The sequence below is a fragment of the Panthera pardus genome, unplaced genomic scaffold (assembly GCF_024362965.1).
Source record: "Panthera pardus isolate Hobbes unplaced genomic scaffold, ASM2436296v1 HiC_scaffold_1, whole genome shotgun sequence".
Taxonomy (NCBI): domain Eukaryota; kingdom Metazoa; phylum Chordata; class Mammalia; order Carnivora; family Felidae; genus Panthera; species Panthera pardus.
This window is the reverse complement of record NW_026526654.1, coordinates 39646013-39666886: the sequence shown is the minus strand read 5'-3', so window position 1 is coordinate 39666886 and position 20874 is coordinate 39646013. Positions and strand designations below refer to the sequence as shown.

At 35.4% G+C, this 20874-nt stretch overlaps 1 protein-coding gene across 9 annotated transcripts in view; it reads left to right on the top strand.

The window, feature by feature from the left end:
- Window positions 1–19617, top strand: part of SCEL (sciellin) — a 321637-nt gene extending 302020 nt beyond the window's left edge. For all 9 annotated transcript variants that reach the window (XM_019444130.2, XM_019444129.2, XM_019444126.2 and 6 more), the window contains 6 exons: window positions 5565–5657; window positions 7501–7572; window positions 9786–9860; window positions 14243–14351; window positions 16319–16421; window positions 17865–19617. In XM_019444130.2, coding sequence (XP_019299675.2) covers window positions 5565–5657; window positions 7501–7572; window positions 9786–9860; window positions 14243–14351; window positions 16319–16421; window positions 17865–17881 — 469 coding nt within the window. In that variant the 3' untranslated portion in view covers window positions 17882–19617. The remainder of the gene's footprint in view (window positions 1–5564; window positions 5658–7500; window positions 7573–9785; window positions 9861–14242; window positions 14352–16318; window positions 16422–17864) is intronic.
- The last annotated feature ends 1257 nt before the right edge of the window (window positions 19618–20874 follow it).

Below are 20874 nucleotides of genomic sequence, written 5' to 3'. Positions count from 1 at the left end.
ACATTAGAAGATTTACTGAGGAGTTGAATTGTATTATGGTATTTAGATATAAATACGATTGAAATACAAAAATCAATATGCAGAGTGCTTAATAGATAATATGGAAAAAAGTTAACAAAAGTCAAATTCTGTTGGAATTTCTGACTAAGGGCCTTCTATTCAATTGCTTAGTGTAAAAGGCATCATGGAAATTCAAAGCTCTGCACTTGGCTGTGAAAATTTATTTTTACTTATTGTTGCTTGGTAGTTTTTCAGTGGTGCAGAAAGCACTCTGGGAATGTCTTTCTTGGATACCCAGTGCTAAAAGAATGCGCAAATTCATCACAGCTACAAAACAAGACCTAGTTTTGGAATTTCTTTACACTGCACAGTATAATGGCATTAAAACTGTTGTATTTTGTTTCTTATACAAGGAAAGTTGGGATAGAAGCTCTACTTCATTGTCGTTACAGACTGTTTAGGGAAGAATTAAATTGTTTTCCGTGTTTTGCAGTCTCCCCAGACCTATGGGGGACTCTAAAAACAATGGGTTCCTATTTTTTACCTTCATAAGGTACAGTTGTCTTTTCTGTTAAAAAATTTGCTATACAAAGAAATGATACTGTCAATGTTGTGTGTGGAGAGTGGAAAAGCAGAAAGAGATCTGGGTCCCCAAGATGTCTACAAAAGACTCTTGCATCTGATGTTAGTTTCTTTCTCTTCCATTAATTCCCTAAATCATCTTCTGCCTTCTTTTCTTGTGATCACACAAAAGGTTTTGATAAAACTAGGGAGGGTAAGTTTTCAATAGAATCTGTTTATCTTAGAAAAACATCCATTATTTTGGAAGTAGGACTGGTCTTACAGTTAGCCAGTCTCACTCAAGTATTATCTGGAAATGATTAAGGTAAAAAATTGCAAGTAAATGTTTATGTATGGTTAAGGAACTTCTCATTTAATATGATTTGACACATGCTCCAATTTCAGCGTGACTTGTTTATGAAGGATTAATGAAGAAATGGAATATTATGGAAATTTAAGAGCAGGAATGGTAGCATGGGTGGACCTCATAGAGGCCTGATCTGGAAGGTTATTTCTTCTTGGCCAGAGGACATTCCGTAAGGAATCCTTGGACATTAACCCTAGTTCTTTGTTATTACTATAACTTAGCTACTTCCTGAATATTGGCCACTTCCTATTTTTGTCTTGCTTTTCCTTCTGCGTATTGGCTTTCTTATTCTTTACCCTATATCTATTTGATAACCAAGAATCTTTGCTGCTTTGCAGTTTCTACCTCCTCATACCTTGAGCTTACTCATGGTAAGCTTTTTCATGGCCTGTCTTGCCTTCTAAAGCAAGGCATTATGGATGTGGCCATCTGCACTGAAGATGGTGTATAGATGGAAAACACCATGGTTGACAATAAGATACACATATTCTCCTTTCCCTTCCTGCAGTTTTGTCTGTGTCTCCTGCCTGACATAATCCAACTGTGACATACATTCACAAATGTACCCACTCTCTCCCAGTTAGACAGGAATCATCACATTCAGTTACTATGTCAAGAAGCCTTAACTACCACCACTACAAAACCATTTTTTGATCCCTGACTTCTGTTTCCAGGTAGTGTTCATTCTCCTTCAGTTCGATCACAATCCTGAATATGTACAATGTTTCATGGTCTGCTCTCTAGAAATGAAATGGAAAATGTAAGCACCACCCTGGCACTGACACAAGAACTGTAATAAAAAATTTCCCCTGGAACAGAATGGAAAAAAGAAATCTCTGGGCCCAATTTTTGTGCCCATGTATTCTGGCTACAAAAAAGGACTTTCCAAATGGGTAAATGGGTAAATATTTAATAGGAAGAAAATTAAGAAAATTCACAGAGAGTAAGAGACTTGACTAAGTGTAGAAGTTTAGTAATTAGAGGGCTGGGATGAACCTGATTGTTCTGGCATCACGTCCTCTATTTTTTATAGTAGACTACTTTTTAAAACTATGTTTAAAATTTATAGTTTTTTACAAGAGCTCAAGACCTTGACATTTTATAGAAGTAAACCCCAACACATAGGATACAAAATAGTAAGCTCTTAATAAGATTTTATTCTTTATGCAAAAGAGATTTATAAAATTTGCAGTGGTATCGATGTTTATCAGTTGAAGTTGTTTTATGGTGTTTGAATCTTAGGTTGCTAATGTTAAGTTAGTAAGACAATGGAAATCTAAATAAGAGTCCTGGGCCAATCTGCTAAACTGAGACTTGATTCACTTTATGAATGTATTCACTTTGTATAGTAATTGGATGTCCAAGTAAATATATTTTTATAATTAGCATATTCATAGAGTGTACAACCATCACCACAATCAATTTTAGAACATATGTATCACCTCAGAAATCAACTCCATACCCATGAACAGTCACACATCATTTTCCTCCCAACCCCTCATCCCTAGCCTGCTTTCTGTTTCGATGAATTGCCTATTCTGAACATTTCATATAAATGGACTCATATAATATGTGGTCCTTTATGACTGGCTTCTTTCAAGATTCATCCATTTAATAGCATGTATCAGTACTTTATTTCTTTTTATTGCCAAATAGTATTTGTCCATTGTATAGCTAAACAACATTTTGTTTATTCATTAATTGATGGACATTTGAATTGTCTTTGAATTTTGGATTGTATTTAACTATTGTAAACAATGCTGCATATATGTTTTTGTGTGGGATATGTTTTCATTTTCTTGGGTGTATACTTAGGAGTGGAATGGCTGGATTGTACAGTAACTCTATGTTTAACCATCTAAGGAACCACCAAACTATTTTCAAATCAGCTGTACCATTTTATACTCTCACTAGCAATGTATGAAGGTTCCAGATAGGTGAATTTTCAAGCTGAATTTCCAGCACAGGAGACATTTTCTCAAGAGTAATCCCATTTGAAATTCTGTAAGATCCAACACAGTGTTTGAATTTATATTTTGTAGAGTTGTTATTTAATTAATTAAGACACGAAACTATGACCATTAATTGGAAGTTATAATTCTACAATTTGTTTCAATGAATAATAACTTTTAAAGATAGAACTGTTAATTAACAAACATTGTGAGTCATGAGTTCTCCTTTATGAGGATTATTCAAGGCATCTGAGAGCAATACTTGGGCAGGGTTCCTCAATTGTACTGGTTCCCAAACTTTAGTGTATGTCACAACCACCGGCTGATAGAAAGACCACAGTTTGAGAACCAGTACTCTTCTGGGTAAGATGATGGGCTGCCCAGCCTCTTAGGTGGTGGTTCTCAACCTTAACTTGCATGTGAGACTCAGTGAAAAGGCTTAAAAGAATCCCAGTGCCCAAGCTGTAATCCAAGCTAATTAAATGAGAATATCTGGATGTGGGGCCAAGTAGCATTGTAAAAAGCACCACAGGTTATTTCACTGGTTGCCAAAGTATTTTTTAACTATTTCTATGGTTCTAAATAATTAAAAAAATATATTGTTACCACTTATTGGCATGAAGATAGAATTTCCTTTTTAACATCTATCACCATCTCTGGAAGAACAAAGAAAGACTTGGCAAGTATTACAGAGCCTAGGAGACTAAAGAGACATGATTATTATGTGGAAGATATATCCTGATTCTGATTCTGGAACTGAGAAAGGACATCAGAGGAAAAACTGATGAAATACAAATGAAGTGTGTAGATTAGTAAATAGTATTGTACCACGTTGATTCTTTAGTTTTGACAAATATACCATGGTTATGTATGATATTAGTATTTGGAGAAGCTGGGTGAAGGGTAGACAGATTCTCCACCTGTCTTTGTAATTTTCCCATACACTTAAAATTATTCCAAAATAAAAGGTCTTTTTTAAAAAAAATCTGTCATCTTCCAAACCTACTGGCATAGCAAAACCCATCAAAAAGTTTATTGTTCCACATTTCAAATTTGCTTACTAGTATTTAGTTTTCATTCACAATTATAAAAATTAAATCTTAGTGAAGCCATTATCATCATCTTATGATAAACACAGCTAGGAGATGCTACTTGTATTATTATTCTGTCTGGGCTTCCATAACAAAAGACCACAGACCAGGTGGCTTAAACAACAAAAATTTATTTTCTCACAATGCTGGAGGCTAGAAGTCCAAGATCAAGACCACAGACCAGGTGGCTTAAACAACAAAAATTTATTTTCTCACAATTCTGGAGGCTAGAAGTCCAAGATCAAGATGTTGTCAGGTTTGGCTTCTCCTGAGACATTTTTCCTTGGCTTACAGATGGCCACTTTCACACTGTGGCCTCGCATGGCCTTTTCTCTGTGTATGAACAAACATACACAAATCTCTGGTGTTACTTTTTTTTTATAAGGACACAAGTCCTGTGATATTAAAGCTTCACCCTTATGACCTCACTTAACCTTTTTTACCTTCTTATAGTCTCTGTCTCCAAATCACAATGAAGGTTAGAGTTTCAAAATGGGAATTTGGGGGGGGGGAAACAATTCAGTCCATTATAGTACTGTATGCAGTTTATTCCCCTTTCTTCTTTGAAGATTTTGCTAACTAACTGGTGATATTTGATTTTATATTGCTGGGGATGGTGCAAACACATTCCAAACTCACTGACAACCTTCATTCCTTGAAGCTGTCTGTTAAAAATGGGTTTTTTATTGTATGTTATATGATTTGAATATTTTTAAGCAATTCCTAGCTAGGTTTATTATTTCTGGAATGACATATTCTAATAATTACGTTAGAAAGTTTTCTAATGTTCATTCTACTTTCTCATTACTTAGTATAATTTTAATGTAGCTGTATGGTTTGTGAAACATCTGTCTTAAAAGTAGAAGATGATTGTATGCCAGAGATAATATGTGAACAATGTTTTCCTCTTCTTTAAGAGCTATCTGGAAATGGAAGGAAAGTGTGTTTAAAAATGATAAGGCTTGATTAAGATCTAACCTGCCCTCTTGTTTTTCACATCTCTTCTATATTGGAGTTTACTAACCTGGAGGGATGAAAAGTGGCTAAAATTTTTGCTATTCCTGCATTAAAATTTTCCTCTGTTTCAGAGGAAAAAAAATATGCCTGCACTTTGTTAAACGTTGTGACACTTTTTAATTAGCAGAAATCTGAGTCAGAGTTCTGTAATCTTCAAAATATTTTTTCTATTAAAAACAAGATGGAAGCGAATTTCCAAAAGCAACCACTGGATAATTTTCATAAATTGATACACTCACAAGTTTATCATATTGTACATGAGATGCTTTCTACCGTGGCACTGCTGGTATTACAAGGTTACTGGAACCAATTCCAGATGGTTTTTGCCCTTGATAAAAAGGTTATTCTAATGTTAGATAATATGACACATGCCTGTAGATTATTCTTTAAGGTAAGACAGTGGTCACTCTGGAGGCGTAAAATAGTACATGTATTCTATTTATGTATCTGCACAGAAGCCAGACAAACATAAAGAGGTTTGTTGTATGTAAACTTAATTGAATAGAATTTTAATAAAACAAAAAAACTTCTAGTGGCCTTCATTTAAGTGCCAAATATTTGTGTCTGCTTTCCCAGGCTAGACAGCCAAGTCGGTGGATCCACTGATGCTATAAACATCCAGTTTACTAGAACTCCTGCCCATTCTTATGAAGCCAGGAAGAATCACAGGTACCACGGCCAATTATATACAAGTGACAGGACTTTCTCCTTCTGTTTTTAAAACTCATCTTACTTTAAACCTCCCCTTGCTTTGAAATGCAGAAATTTCTAATTTTATCAGTGGCTTTATGTAAACAGCTCCACACAAAGGTGTTGCATTAGCAACTGGGTCGTTGGTAAGCTTTGATATCTGGGTAGGAAAGTGTAAATATTATTTTTTCCTGAAAATTTTACATTAAAAAAAACTGTGACACTGGTGTTGACGTTCTTTAGGCAGATTTTAAAGTTTCATTAAATTAGTTGTTATCATGTTCATTAAAGTTCATTAAAGTCAACTTTTTATTTTGCTTTCCAGATTTTTATTTAAATTCTAGTTAGTTAACATTCAGTGAAATATTGGTTTCAGTAGATTTCACTGATTCATCACTTACATACAACTCCCAGTGCTCATCACAAGTGCCCTCCTTAATACCCATCACTCATCTAGCCTATCCCTCCACCCACCTCCCTCCATACAACCCTCAGTTTGTACTCTATTGTTAAGAGTCTCTTAAGGTTTTTTCCCTCTCTCTCTCTTTTCCCCCTTTCCCATATGTTCATCTGTTTTGTTTCTTAAATTCCATATATGAATGAAACCATGTGGTATTTGTCTTTCTCTCACTTATTTTTCTTAGCATAATACACTCAAGCTTCATCCATGTTGTTGCAAAGGTCAAGATTTCATTCTTTTTATGGTTGAGTAATATTCCATTATGTATATGTGTACATACACACACACACACACACACACACACACACACACACACACACATTTTTCCATAGTTTGGCTATTGTTGATAATGCTGCTGTAAACATTCAGGTGCATGTACCTGTGCTTGAATGTGTATTTTTGTAACCTTTGTGTAAATACATAGTAGTGCAATTACTGGATCATATAGTAGTTCTATTTTTAACTTTTTGAGGAGCCTCCATACTGTTTTACAGATTGGCTGCAACAGTTTGCATTCCCACCAACAGTGCAAGAGGGTTCCCCTTTCTCCGCACCCTTGCCAACACCTCTTGTTTCTTATGTTGTTAATTTTAGCCATTCTCACAAATGTAGGCTTAGAGACCTCAGCAACTTCTTAAAATGGAGTCCCAGAAGATGAAGAAAGAGGAAAGGGGTCAGAAGGTTTAGTTGAGCAAATTATAGCTGAAAACTTCCTCAATCTGGGGAAGGGCACAGACATCAAAATCCAAAAAGCACAGAGAACTCCCATTAGATTCAACAAAAGTCAGCCACCACCAAGATGCATCATCGTCAAATTCACAAAATACACAGACAAGGAAAGAATCCTGAAAACAGCAAGGAAAAAATCCTTAACCTACTAGAGAAGACAGATCAGGTTTGCAGCAAATCTGTCCACAGAAATTTGGCAGACCAGAAGTGAATGACATGATATATTCAATGTCCTAATATATGGGAAAAATATGCAGCTAAGGTCAACCTTTTGAGGTTTGTGGGGATAGTTATGGTTTGAAAAATAGGAATGGGACACCAGGGAAACACATTAAAATGTATTATAAATATTCAAAATAGTCCTCATGCTCTACAACAGATATTCTGAGTGACCAATTTCCATAGCAGCGTTCTGGAAGTAGGCCAAAACAGTGGACACCAGGAACAAAATAGGAGATGTGAAGAAATTTTGCAGAAGTGGATTAGTATCACTTTAACAATTACATTTCAAAAGTTATAATTTAAAAGGAATATATAAACACTATTTTTTGCATTGAATTGGATAATAGCCTTGCTGTTTTTATTATCCTTGTAAATAAGCTTTAAACATTAAGTAAATGGTTCGTGTTACAGCTCCAATGCTGAAACCAGGCATGCAGGACCAAAGGATACTGTGGTATACACAAGGACCTATGTGGAGAACAGGTACTGGAAATTTATTTAAAATATTTTGCTACATTTACTCTAATTTTGAAATCATCTATGTTAGGAGAGATGCTATTATTTTGGAGTATGTTTGCTTTTCTCAAATAGAAGACCATTTAGGGGTATATTGAGTTCTAGGTATATGATTCTTTATAATGTTTCCAATATTAAGTAGTTGGCAAATAACCATTGTCATTGGATGAACCAAATGCTTGAATATAACAAGTATACACATAATAGGATAACCATGTGAAAGTTCTCACATGATCATATATAACTATACATTATAACAAGCCTACAAAATTACACAATGCAAAATTACACAAAGTTACTCAGATACTCTCATGCTAATTTTGAGTCACACTTTAATTAAATAGTTCTATACACTATTCTGGTTCTATCTAATCGAATCTATCTGTCTGTTTACCTTTCATCTGAAATAAGGGGTGTTACCTTTAGTAGATACACTCTGGCCCAAATTACAGAGAATGGATATCCAAAAAAATCTGCTACTTGGAGTGATGGATGTTGAGAAGAATGTCAACCAAGATCATGAATTCACAACCTATTTGATTTTCAGGGAGTATAAAAATAAGAATTAGCCTACCTGTGGAGTAATATACTGGTTAGGACTACAAATGTGATGTACGTGACATATGTGTTAACCAGAGCCCATTTCAAAGAGGGGAGACTATCTCTAGAGAGGGGTTCCTGAAAGGGCTCTGGGAAATTCAGTACATGTCAGAAAATGGACAATTTTCCAAAAAACCAAAAAAGGTTTCTCAAAACCACACCTAATTTACTTTGTAAAATGCAGGCTTAAGTTTGATTTTTCTGCTGAATCTAAATCTCCCTAAACTCCACACTGACGGTGTAGGATAGTGTAGAGGCCCTAGCATCAGATTTGGGATGGAGTCTGTCATTTACTAACCAAGTGGTTTTGGCAAAATCTACTTAACTTCTTCAAGTCTCAATTTCCTTATCAAGAAAATGGAAGTAATAATATATGTATCACGCACAAATGTGTGCAAACTCTTACTGAGCATTGTGGGTTATGTATTCCGAAGATACTCTATTTCTTTTCTTTTTTATATTCTTTTTTTAAAGTAAATATAATTTATTGTCAAACTGGTTTCCGTACAACACCCAGTGCTCTTTCTGACAATAGTCTGCCTGTAGACAATTGGAGGGAGAAAGATTTCTTATTTAAAAATCCCAGGTAAAGTCTGTGGAATTACCACTCACCCTATGAAATAATAGGAATGTATTGCTTCCAGCCCTAATATACTCACAGGTAGCATAAGTAGTTGGGAAGCAATTATGAGCTGCCAGCTGGTTAGTGCATTGCAAGTTTCATTTGTCTTACAGAAGGACTGACATTTACAAACTGGGGCAGTCTGAAAAATAGAACAAAGGGGACTTAAAATTACACTTTTTTGCTTTCATTCTAGTCTCTTCTTTCTTGGATGTTTTCAAGTAAAAATAAACATTTCTACAGCTTTCTCTAAAAGTTTAAGAGTCTCTGTGTCTCTACACAGAGAATGTTGATGTTGTGAATGTTGACGTTTCTATGTGCTTACACTGGCCCATGCTTTGCATATTTCCTTTTCTTTAAAAATTTTTTTTTTAACGTTTTATTTATTTTTGAGACAGAGAGAGACAGAGCATGAATGGGGGAGGGGCAGAAAGAGAGGGAGACACAGAATTGGAAGCAGGCTCCAGGCTCTGAGCCATCAGCCCAGAGCCTGACGCGGGGCTCAAACTCACGGACCGCGAGATCGTGACCTGAGCCGAAGTCGGCCGCCTAACCGACTGAGCCACCCAGGCGCCCCGCATATTTCCTTTTCTGTGTTAGATTACATGTGGCTTTCCTATAGCAAATGAATGAGGGAGGGGCAAGTATGCATTTCATGAGAAATGATAACTTCTTTTCCTGCTCACGCTTTTTCCTGCGCTCCTTGTCTTATGCTCTATTTCCTTCAGTAGATATGTCAATTTATATCAACCTGGAGGTGGCTTGTGCATCAGCACTTTCCACATTAAAAAAAAAAAAAAAAAAGAAAGAGGTTAGTACATGGTCCTAACTTGTAACATCATAGAGAAGAATGACAAAGCTGCATGAGGTGTGTGTGCTTTGTCACCTGTGTATGGGTGTGTACATCAACACTAGGGAAATAGCTCAGTCCTCACATGTCAATTTTGTTTGTTTCTAGTAAATTACTGAAGGATGGATATCAGGAGAATATCTCTGGAAAATACATACAAACTGTTTATTCAACTTCAGATAGGTGAGTTGGTCTACATTTCCATATCTAAAAGTATATATACACACACACACATATTGATGGCTGTTTAATCACTCCAGATACACACACACATATATATATATATATATACACACACACATATACGTATGCATATATATACATACATACTTATATATGTAACTTCAGATAGGTGAGTTGGTCTACATTTCCATATCTAAAAGTATATATACACACACATCACATATTGATGGCTGTTTAATCACTCCAGATACACACACATATATATATATATATATATATATATATACACACACACACATATACGTATGCATATATATACATACATACTTATATATACATATATTGGCACATATAGGTGTATATACTTATATGTATAACATTTTTTATATTTTAGTGTATATGTATATACACGTGTGTGTATATATACTTTTACATGTAATATATATTTTATATTCATATTTGATATATTTTTATTATATATATAATACTGAAATACATGATTCTCATCCATTGAACTTAGAGATGCTAATTAAGTGATTGTTATACGTATGTATGGATGGAACAATGTACAACAACCTCTGCATCCAGGAATTCATTCCGAGGCTTCCTGGCTCTTTCTGCTTTTTGATTGCTGTACTTTATTCCAGCAGCTTTCCATGCCCTACAGCTGCCTGCCAGACCAGCCCCTCTGCTGTTGCTGATTCCCAGGAGTCCCCAGTAATGCCACATATTTAGTGTCTAGGCTTCATTGCATCACTTGATTGTGCCCTCAGCCCTTTCTCCTTGTGGTTTTCCAGAGCCAGCTCACCTACAAACAGCTGCATAGAGATGCTGCTACGACCCAGTCTGGGCCCACAGTCAGTTCCGAGGACAGGGGTTGCAGTGATTATCAAGTTAGTGCTAGTATGTTGACCCCAGGCTTTCACTGTTGGTGATCTTTTTTTTTTTTTTTTAATTTTTTTAATGTCTACTTTTTTTTTTGAGAGAGAGAGAGAGAGAGAGACAGAGACAGCATGAGCAGGGGAGGGGAGAGAGAGAGGAAGACACAGAATCCAAAGCAGGCTCTAGGCTCCGAGGTGCCAGCACAGAGCTGGATGCGGGGCTCGAACCCATGAACCGTGAGATCATGGCCTGAGCTGAAGTTGGATGCTTAACTGACTGAGCCCCCCAGGTGCCCCTGGTAATCCTTTTTTACCATTTAATGTTCAGTGGGGTGCATAGATGATGCTCGTGAGAGTATGACCTGCAGATTTCCAGTGGAGAAAATTAAAATAATTAGCATTTCAACTCAACCACTGGAAATCAGCTGTAATGCAAATGTGTAACATTCTATTAGTGATGTTCCTTTATAGGAGAGGCTAGAAATATGACTTATCGAGGGTAAGGACATATCTTATTTTTATGCACAGCCTAAGCTTGTAATGCAGTGTTTGGCACCTAAGGCTACTCAGTAAATGTTTTCTGAAAAAAATAAACTAATGCTGTATTTGCGAAGGAAAACATGGATGGGCCAGGCACCAAAATTCTATCCTCTTTCTGTCACTGTTTTAAGATCTTGTATTACTAGTGATCTTCTGAGTGTCTTGCTTTTAAAGCACACTTCTTAGAAAAATAAAGTCATCTACACAAGCATTAGAATTACAAATGCTGCCTAAATAACCAGAAGCAAACAAATAAAAACAGCTTTTTTTCATAATGCTTTGAGAAGGTCTTTGGCTAACAATATGATCCTTTTTTTTAAAGTTTATTTTATTTCTTTTGTGTGTGAGAGAGAGAGGCAAAGAAGGTGAGAGAGAGAATCCCTGTTAACGTGGAACCCAACATGGGGCTGAAACTCGTGAACCATGAGATCATGACCTGAGCTAGTCAATAAAGTCGGTCGCTTAACCGACTGAGCCACCCAGGTGCCCCAACAGTATGATATTAATAAGGACAACACTATCATCCGAGCCTTCCCTGGGCTGATATTATCATTGTTAACTTAAGGAAGGAAAACATTCTTCACAAAAGTATTGCTCTTAATATGAAGAATTTCAGTTCCGTTATTAAAGTGGTCCTTGAAATTTTCCTTAGTCATCAGAGCAAAAGTCAATTCTCTGTAAGACCAACCCATCAAGCAACTTTTTTCTGTTGATTATTGTGTGAAATTAGCTATGTCCCCAGAGTTCTTATCTAAGCATTTCAATCCCATTGAAAGTGGCTTCCCACTTAACAAGATAAAGTCTAATTCCTTTGCACAATTATTTATGGGCCTTTAGAACCTGCTCCTACTGAATATTGATGGCTGTTTAATCACTCCAGATACTTTATTTCTCTAGCACTTTGGTACGTCCTGTTTGTCCTGCTTGAAATTCCCCCATTATGCCCCTCCACACCTCGCCCAACACACCTTGAGAGCCCCTTTGTCTTCAAGCTTTAACTCATGTGGCACTTTCTCCACAACGGCTTTCCTGACTCTACCCCAGGGAATAGTTGCTTCGTTAGCCGTGCTCTCCTAACTCTCTCCACGTATCCATAATATGCTATGATTATTGAATCACACACCTGGCTACCCTCGTGGAAAAAAGGAGACTGTCTTACTCTTCTTTATATTCCCAGCTCTTACCTCAGTGCCTCTGGGAATGGAAGAAGATTGGAGAGTGCCTGTTTTCTACTCTTGACAGGATTACAATATTACATGGGAAATTTAAGTATGTGTGCATACATGTGTATGTGTATGCATATGTATGAATTTCCCCATAGGGAAGTATTTGCCAGGAACATATAAGGAATTAGCTGTAGAGTTAGTTGAAAGGGGAAAATATTTATTAATATGCATAAGGACTAGGAAATTCTTAGAATGACTGAGAGTATAAAACCAGACACATTTCATCTACTTAAATCCCTTTCTTCTTTTACCTCCTCCTTCCACCCATTTTCCCTCCTCTCTGCTTCTAGTCCTGGGCTTGATCATAGGAACATGGCTCCTGGGCACGACTAGTTCACTTTCACACAGTGAGCCTGATAGTCCTCATGGGCAGGCCTAGAGGTGACACAGGGACTCTGGGGCCACACTGCCTTCATTCAAATCCTGCCACTGCCACTCAACTGGCTGCATGATGAGAGCAAATTTATTACCCTTCTGTGCTCAGTTTCTTCTTTTGTAAAAGGATGTAAAAATAACAGTACCAGCTTCTCAGCAATGTTGCGAGCAAGAAATGAGTTTATATAACCAAATGCATGGAAAGCACTCTGCATATATTATAAAGCATATTAGCACTATATAAATATTGGCTATTTTTATTTTACCCTTCTATTATGTACCCTACTCTGAAAATTTCAGGCCTGACTGCTAGTTCCCTGAAACTAGTAAATTCTGCAAGGTACTATTTAAGACAGTCCTAGTCCCTTCCAAAAGGAAAAAAAAATCACAGAGTTGTTGGCCTTTCTTAAGGTTCTGTGTGACCTGAGCTCTTTTGGACTTGCTGATCATATCTATGGTTCATTTGTTACTGAACACTCTCTTTCCAAAGTAAATAACAATACTCTCTTTTCCTCATCAAATTTGTGGTGGGGTTATATCTTGTTGGAGAATATAAATTTTGTCATGAAAGCTACACCAATATTCTGATTGTTACAATGACACCAAGAGACTTGTCATAGGAGAACATTTTGGGGACTCTAGACCCCAGAGTCTGGGGTCCTACAGACCCATCACTTGTGAATTTATGAAAATGATTTAAAAAAATTTTTTATATTTATTTATTTGAGAGAGAGAGAGAGGATGAGTGGGGGAGGGACAGAGAGAGAGGGAGACATAGAACCTGAAGCAGGCTCCAGGCTTTGAGATGAGCTGTCATCACAGAGCTTGATGTGGGGCTCAAACTCACGAACTGCAAGATCATGACCTGAACTGAAGTCGGACGCTTGACTGACTGAGGCACCCTGGAGCCTCAAATTTACCAAAACACTCTTGAACGGATTTGTACTTTTGTCCTATTGAATGTTTTGAGAGTTAAAATTTTATATTAATCTACAGCATAATTTTTCTATAATATATGCAAATTAATAATTCAAAACCCTCTTCTAGCTTCAAGGGGTACTCATGACCTAGTTCAATTAAGAAACTGTGAACATCTTTGCCTTGCCCAGCTGCACTCTTGATTGCTAATGAATTAATAACTTGAGATTTGTCTTCATCTTAATTCTTTGATATCATTTTGAGGTATCTAGGAGAATCAATTCTATCGCTAGAACAAGTAAGTCCCCAACTTTCTTTGATTTTCACACAATTTCCTGAAGTATCAATAAAATTAAGCTATCATTTCCACATGTCTTTGTGGGGAATACATCCATCGTTTGCATGATGACAAATTTACTTGTAATTGCTTATGTCTCTATAGGTCTGTCATCGAAAGAGAAATGTGCACTTACTGCCGGCAACCACTGGGCACAGACACTAAAATGATTTTAGATGAATTACAAATTTGCTGCCATTCTACTTGCTTCAAGGTAAGGGTATGTTTATTGCAGTTAATTAAACACAGCATTGCATATGACTGGGATAAAAATAATTATTTAATGAAATACATGCGATGAAGTTAAAACTTTCAGAAATGTTCTCATCCACATTAATAATGCACTACTTAAATATTTCTAGGAGTTATGCAGCCTCAACCTCAAAGGTTTATAATTACTATCTTGGCTTTAGGCTTAGAGTTGATTACTGACACATTTATTACTCTTCCCTGGAGATTTAAATCTGTGAAAATATAAACACTTGTTCTCTTTATAAAAGTTTTTGCAACATTTTAATGAACGATGCATTACATAAAAAAATAATGAACTCCAGAAAGAAAAAGAAATTATTGAGAAGAAAGTTAGCAGCTTTTTATATGGTATATGTATTCAGGATGGATAGACCTCACAATAGTTGAAACTGTCTGCTTTTGAGAACGTGATTAATTCTAACTAATTGTGGCTTAGTATAATAATAATAAAGCTTATGTGGTACAATGCTTCAGCTTGTGGCTATATGCCATTTCCTTTACTTCTCACAATAATATCGGGTAGGTCAACGTGACGGTTGTTGACGTAAACGGATGAGCACTGAATTGGAAGCCTGAAGGCCTGAGTTCGAGTTCTAACTTTCACTAACTATGGCTATAATTTTGGACAATCACCTAATTAGCTTGGCTTCAGTTCCTTTATCTATAAAATGGGGTAGCTGGTTAGACTAGTGGTTCTTAATGCTGGCTGTATGTCATAATCATCTGGGGAAATTAGGAGAAAAACAGAATGGTTGGGGCCAGCCCCAATTAAATAAAAAATCTCAAAGATGCTTCCTTTTGGTATTTTTCAAAACTCCTTAGATAGAACTAAGGGCAGCCAATTTGAGAATCATTTGCTTAAATCCAAGGGTCCTTTTTGTGCTGACGTTCTGTGGTTGATGTAAATTATCTAATTCAGTCAAGTAAATGTAATACTTTAACAACTGATTGCTTCTCCTTCAATTAGCTTCAGACAGTGACACATAGCAATCAGATATATGGTGTCTCATTTTGAGAAAAAGAATCCAATTTTAGGCCATAGTATATAGAATTCCACATAAAATAAAAGCTATTTTATTTATTTATTTGTTTATTTATTTATTATTTGCTTAAAGCTATTATACAGAAAACTTTTTAAAATAAAGAGTTCTCCTGATTATGACTTTTAGTAAAGAACAATAATGTCCATTTATTATATTTCAAATGATTTGTTTTGATTTTCAATTTAGTTATAAAATACTACTAACTGAAAATAAAAATGTCCCCACACTCATAGGAAAAGATATATTATTCTATAGCCATGATAATAGAACTACCTGGACTAATTGATCAATGACAATTTGCTTTAGTGAACTCGCCTCTGAAAGCCAACAGAGACAGGCTCCTGCTTGAAAGTCAGCCAGTTGGCAGGTGAACTTGTTTCCAATGAGCACAGATCTAAGGCAGATGTCAACCCTTTTCTATCTCCATAATGAACACAACACAAAACAAACTGTTCCCTAAACCCTATGTAAGATCAGAAGTTGTTTTGTCCAATGAGACTGTAACTGAACAGCAAAACTTTTAGTAAGCAAACAAGTATGCTTTGTGTTTTTGTTTGAGATATTGAGTGGTGATTTTATCTTTGGCATAACCAACTTTTGAACATTTTTATCTACTCTATTGTGAGTTCAGGAGAAACTTCAGTGGTATATATACCCTGAAATGTACATTTTCAGAGTGGAGAGATGTTGTGAGTATTTATTTGAAAATTTCAGCAGTAGGATCATAAACAAGGGCATTCCCACTTTCCCTGTGGGTCCTCTTTCAAATCTGAGTGTTGCTATGAAGGATCGTACTGAATGAATTGAAAGGGCTTTTCTATCCTATTACAGTTAAGAGTCTACATGTATAATGTGCGTAAATTTTACATATTGTTTTTTTCCTTAGTGTGAAATATGCAAACAGCCTTTGGAAAACCTACAAGCGGGTGACAGTATTTGGATTTATAGACAGACGATACACTGTGAGCCTTGCTACTCTAAAGTTATGGGTAAGTGTTAAGCTCTTTAAGGAATGATTGCTTTTACTAATATTAATGTGCACTTAACATTGTTGAAATGAAAGATTTCAATAAAGTAAAAAGTATTTTATCAATTCTACTTAGTTAAGAATTTAGCTGAAGATAGTTATACTATGGTAGTATTTTAGGGTATAAAATCAGCCAACATTTATTATTGTCTCCTGATATCAGACCAGACATAGTACAACTAGGCAAAGAGGATTTATTTTGGAAAATTTTCTATTTTTTTCTGAACAAAAATAGATCTTTTCTGCTCAGATAATTGTGTGAATTGAAGTCCATTTCTGTGAATGACCTTTCATATTTGTCCTGAAATATACGTTTGTACCTAATTTGATTATTCCACTAACTGCTTTTTAATGTTATTTTTAAATGGGAAGTTTAGAGCTAGTTCTATATACTTCTATATTAAATATAGCATCAAGTATTTTTTGTGAGTTTAAGACCAACTTTACTATAATTTGGGCTTTTAATTGGCATAAATGGTGTGAGAAGAAAACACTAAGGACTTGAGTTTTTAATTCATTTTCTTTAAACAGCATGAAAACTTTAAAAGTTGATTTAAAAGATATGTACAATGTACACTAAATTAGCAAAATAAAATGCTACAAAACTTGATCAGTTTTTAATAGCCAGTATTTTATTTTTAATTCAATGGTAAGTAGATAGAATAATCAGAATGATATTGGATAGCTGGTCAACAGCACAATGTGAAGGTGAGTTTTCTGATGCCTCATTGGTATGGTGAATGAAGGAGGAGAATGTGTGATTCTTACATGGGATCCAAAATATGGAATTTAACGACAAATGTGTGACATTAATGAGGTACTGGGAGGCTACATCTGGAAAATGCTCTGAGAAATATTCAGAAACCCACGTTCCATCAGGCTGCAGATCCAATTACAAGAACAAACCTAATTATATTCATACTTCGCCTTCTATTTTCTGCTTTCCCTAGCCAGTTCCCATATTCCATTTTCTTCCTAATTCAGCAGCCTTATCATGATACAATATTATATTAAGGGACTTGATGTGCATGGTGGCAGCTCTAAAACTTTCAGTCTTCCAGAAGTCCACGAAATGGTTTAGGAAATATGACTATCAAAAGACTCAGAAGTCTTTGTGCCTTCCTCCCTGACTATGTGCACCCCATAGGCATTGCTATTTTATCGGACACAGCAGTTGTCAAGATATGACTCTCAGGAATCTCCTAAATATGAGCGCCAGGCATTGGTACTTTGTGTTCATGGTATATGACCAAAAGCCAGAGTGATGAATGCAGCAGAAATAAAAAATAAAATGTTTAATCCACCACTACCCCCTTGATGAATGGCTATTTAAAAAACTTTCGTTACAGGCTTATTTTTGTGCTGAAGTTGTATTTCTAACTGGTACTTTCTTTAAATTTTTCAGCAAAGTGGATTCAATAATTCTGGCACATGGAAATCAAGATAAAAGCATTTATCAGGATGTTAAAATTTTATTTTAAGAATATGTAATCTAGAAAAGCTTTCACACTGAAGATTGACTCTTGTATACAACTAACAATTCTGCTATTGCATAAATAATCTGATTGCCTTCCATAAAGTCATATACATAAAGGAAACCATCTAATATCTGGCTAGAGTTAGCCATGAGAAATTCAAGTGGTTCCAGTTACCAATGTCAAAGGGATGATGCTTCTCATGGCAGCGAGCTCTGTCAACACTAACTTGGTCCGTCTCTGCTCTGTATGTGAGCTGTGCATCGTGGTGACCATAGTAGACAAGTTTCCCTTTTTGTCATCTTTGTTTCCCTACAGACTTGAATTTACAGATATTATTGACATCCTGATGAACTGTCAAAAAAGCAAGATATGCATGTATATCTTTCACATGCAAAAGAAATGTTGATAGAATTTTTTTTTTTAAACAAAGTTTGGCGGAAAGGTGTTTCATATAAAGCTGTATGGACCTCAGAGAATCACTTGATCTTTCCAGAAAAAATTATTTCTAAGGTCCCTTTCTGCTCCTCAGATTATCTGATTCTAAAACACGTGTTGCTTGCTCTTTGAAAGTATCTTTGAATATGTGTCTGTTAAGTATATTGAACTAAATAGGGTATCTAAACAATTTAATGTTATCCTTCAATTTACCACAGAAATGATTTTTATAGAATATTTTAAAAACAAAAAACATGGATTTGTGGGTAATGGGTAAAATCTCATGACATGTATAGTTTACATATTATACCTTGTTAAATTTTCTTTGCATGCATTTCAAAATCTGGGTATATGAATAATTTCTGAGAAATAATGGTTATAGATTACAGAGACATGCTCTTTGGCATATCACATCTACTCATATTACATAGCACTTTACAATTACAGACAGCTTATAAATAAAAATAAAATGAACTACCAGTTACACAGGATCTTTTTGTGAAGTGTCTATAAATATCATTCACTGACATTGATTTTGTCAATTACAGAGATCACAATTTATTATAGACTATGCCGTGCTAGTTAATTTAATTCTTTAGCTGCTTGAGCTATAGCTTTCAGTTTTAAAGAGCTTTTTTCTCGAGGAATTGAAAATTCAATAATCATATGTGAGGAATGAGCATTAGTGTTAAAACTGAGAAATTGAACTTATAAACTATTTTATATGCACATAGCAACTGCTTCTCAAAGGAAGGCACATAGAACACTGAGGGGAGGGTGGAATTTTAGGGAAGCTTAAGGTAGTTGTGAAAAACTGCATCAACTAGGGAGAATAAATGATCATCATGTATTTTCCGAGTGTTGATAAATTTAAAGAATTATTCTTCTGTATAATGATTCCAAGCATCTGTTCCTCTTAGGGCCTGGTCCACAAAGTGTTAAACACAAAACGCTTATCAAAATGCAGCAGCGTATAATTGTTGTCCTATGGAGAAGAAGCCAGAAAAAAACAATTAATAATAATTTGATATTCATTAATTCATGCTTGATGAGAAGCAGTGGTAATTGAGCCATATGTTTTATTGTTCTTTTATTACATGCTATCAAAGTGGATCAAAAGAAATAATTTTCTTAGGGTTGAAATTAGTGACAGAAAAGGAAGGATGGAATAGTATCCCTGCCTTTTATATAAAGTGTATTAACATCTCAATGCCTTTGTAGTAATTAAAAATCATTTGAATATCATTTCAGAAGTATTCTACTTTTTAATGCTTCATTTAAAAAAACTTAAAAGGAACATATTTCTCACTTTTCTGTAGCTGTTTAATGGACCCTTTCTTCTATAATAATGTATTAAATTAAACCCAAAGCTGTTATAAAAATGGAATAAATATAGAGTGGAGAGATCAGGGCTTCCAATTCACGAAGACCACTTCATTTTGTCTGGGTTTATTTGCACCATCGGAATACAGATTTCTAAGACATTTGGAAGATCTCTTTTTTTTTTTTTTTTTTTTTTTTTTTTGCAGCCAATCAATTATGTTATTATTGGCATACTTTTCCTGGACACAATTGCCTAACTCTCAGAATACCAGGTCCTGAATTCTATTGCTAATTAAGAGATACCTCTAAAAAGAATGAACTGCTGCAGCATGACAATATCCTTCTAAAAAAGCAAAATGGAAGAAATTTAATAATCTTGGAAATAGAATTTGTTAAGATAGTATTCTTTGTTTTAATAAGGCGAAGAAATAAAAATGTATTGGAGAAGTAATCTGTACACCCTAATTGTCTGATTGCAACCACTCCTCTACTTAGATATGAGTGACAACATATGGTCCAGCTCTGACTGTCAATGCAGAGTCGGACTTGTTTACTACCATAAAAACATCATGAGTGTTTGGAACGTTTTCCTACTCAGCTTGATTCAGAGCTCTACCAAAACAAGGGACTGTTTGGTCTACATTATGGCAAACTAACAATGATGATGTTGATTTTTATTCTTGTGTGTGTATACTACTGAATTTACTGGTTATTTTGTGACAATGTAAATAAGTTGCCTCCACCTATTCTTAAGTACTCAGCATTTCCCAGGGGCACCCATAAATATCTGTTAACTTGGGCATGCCCTTTCCCTCATGGGCCTATTCACTATTTAAAATGTGAGATTTAAAGGCGCCTGGCTGGCTCAGTCGGTGGATCATGAGATTCTTGATATCAGGGTTGTGAGTTCAAGTCCCATGTTGGGGGTAGAGTTTACTTAACTAAAAAAAAATTTTTTTAATAAAAATAAAATGTGAGATTTAGAACATTTAGAACTTGTAGCCACCAGCTCAAACATTGCACGAATCTGGGAATCTATTCCTGCTGCTTATCCCATTCTGAGATGATCTCTTTTGTTAGATGCCTAGGAGTTGTTGAATGTTTTATATGTATTTATTTTTTCTTTTTATCTTTTGGCCCTCTACACCCATTTCTCCTACCCCCAACCCTAACCCTTGC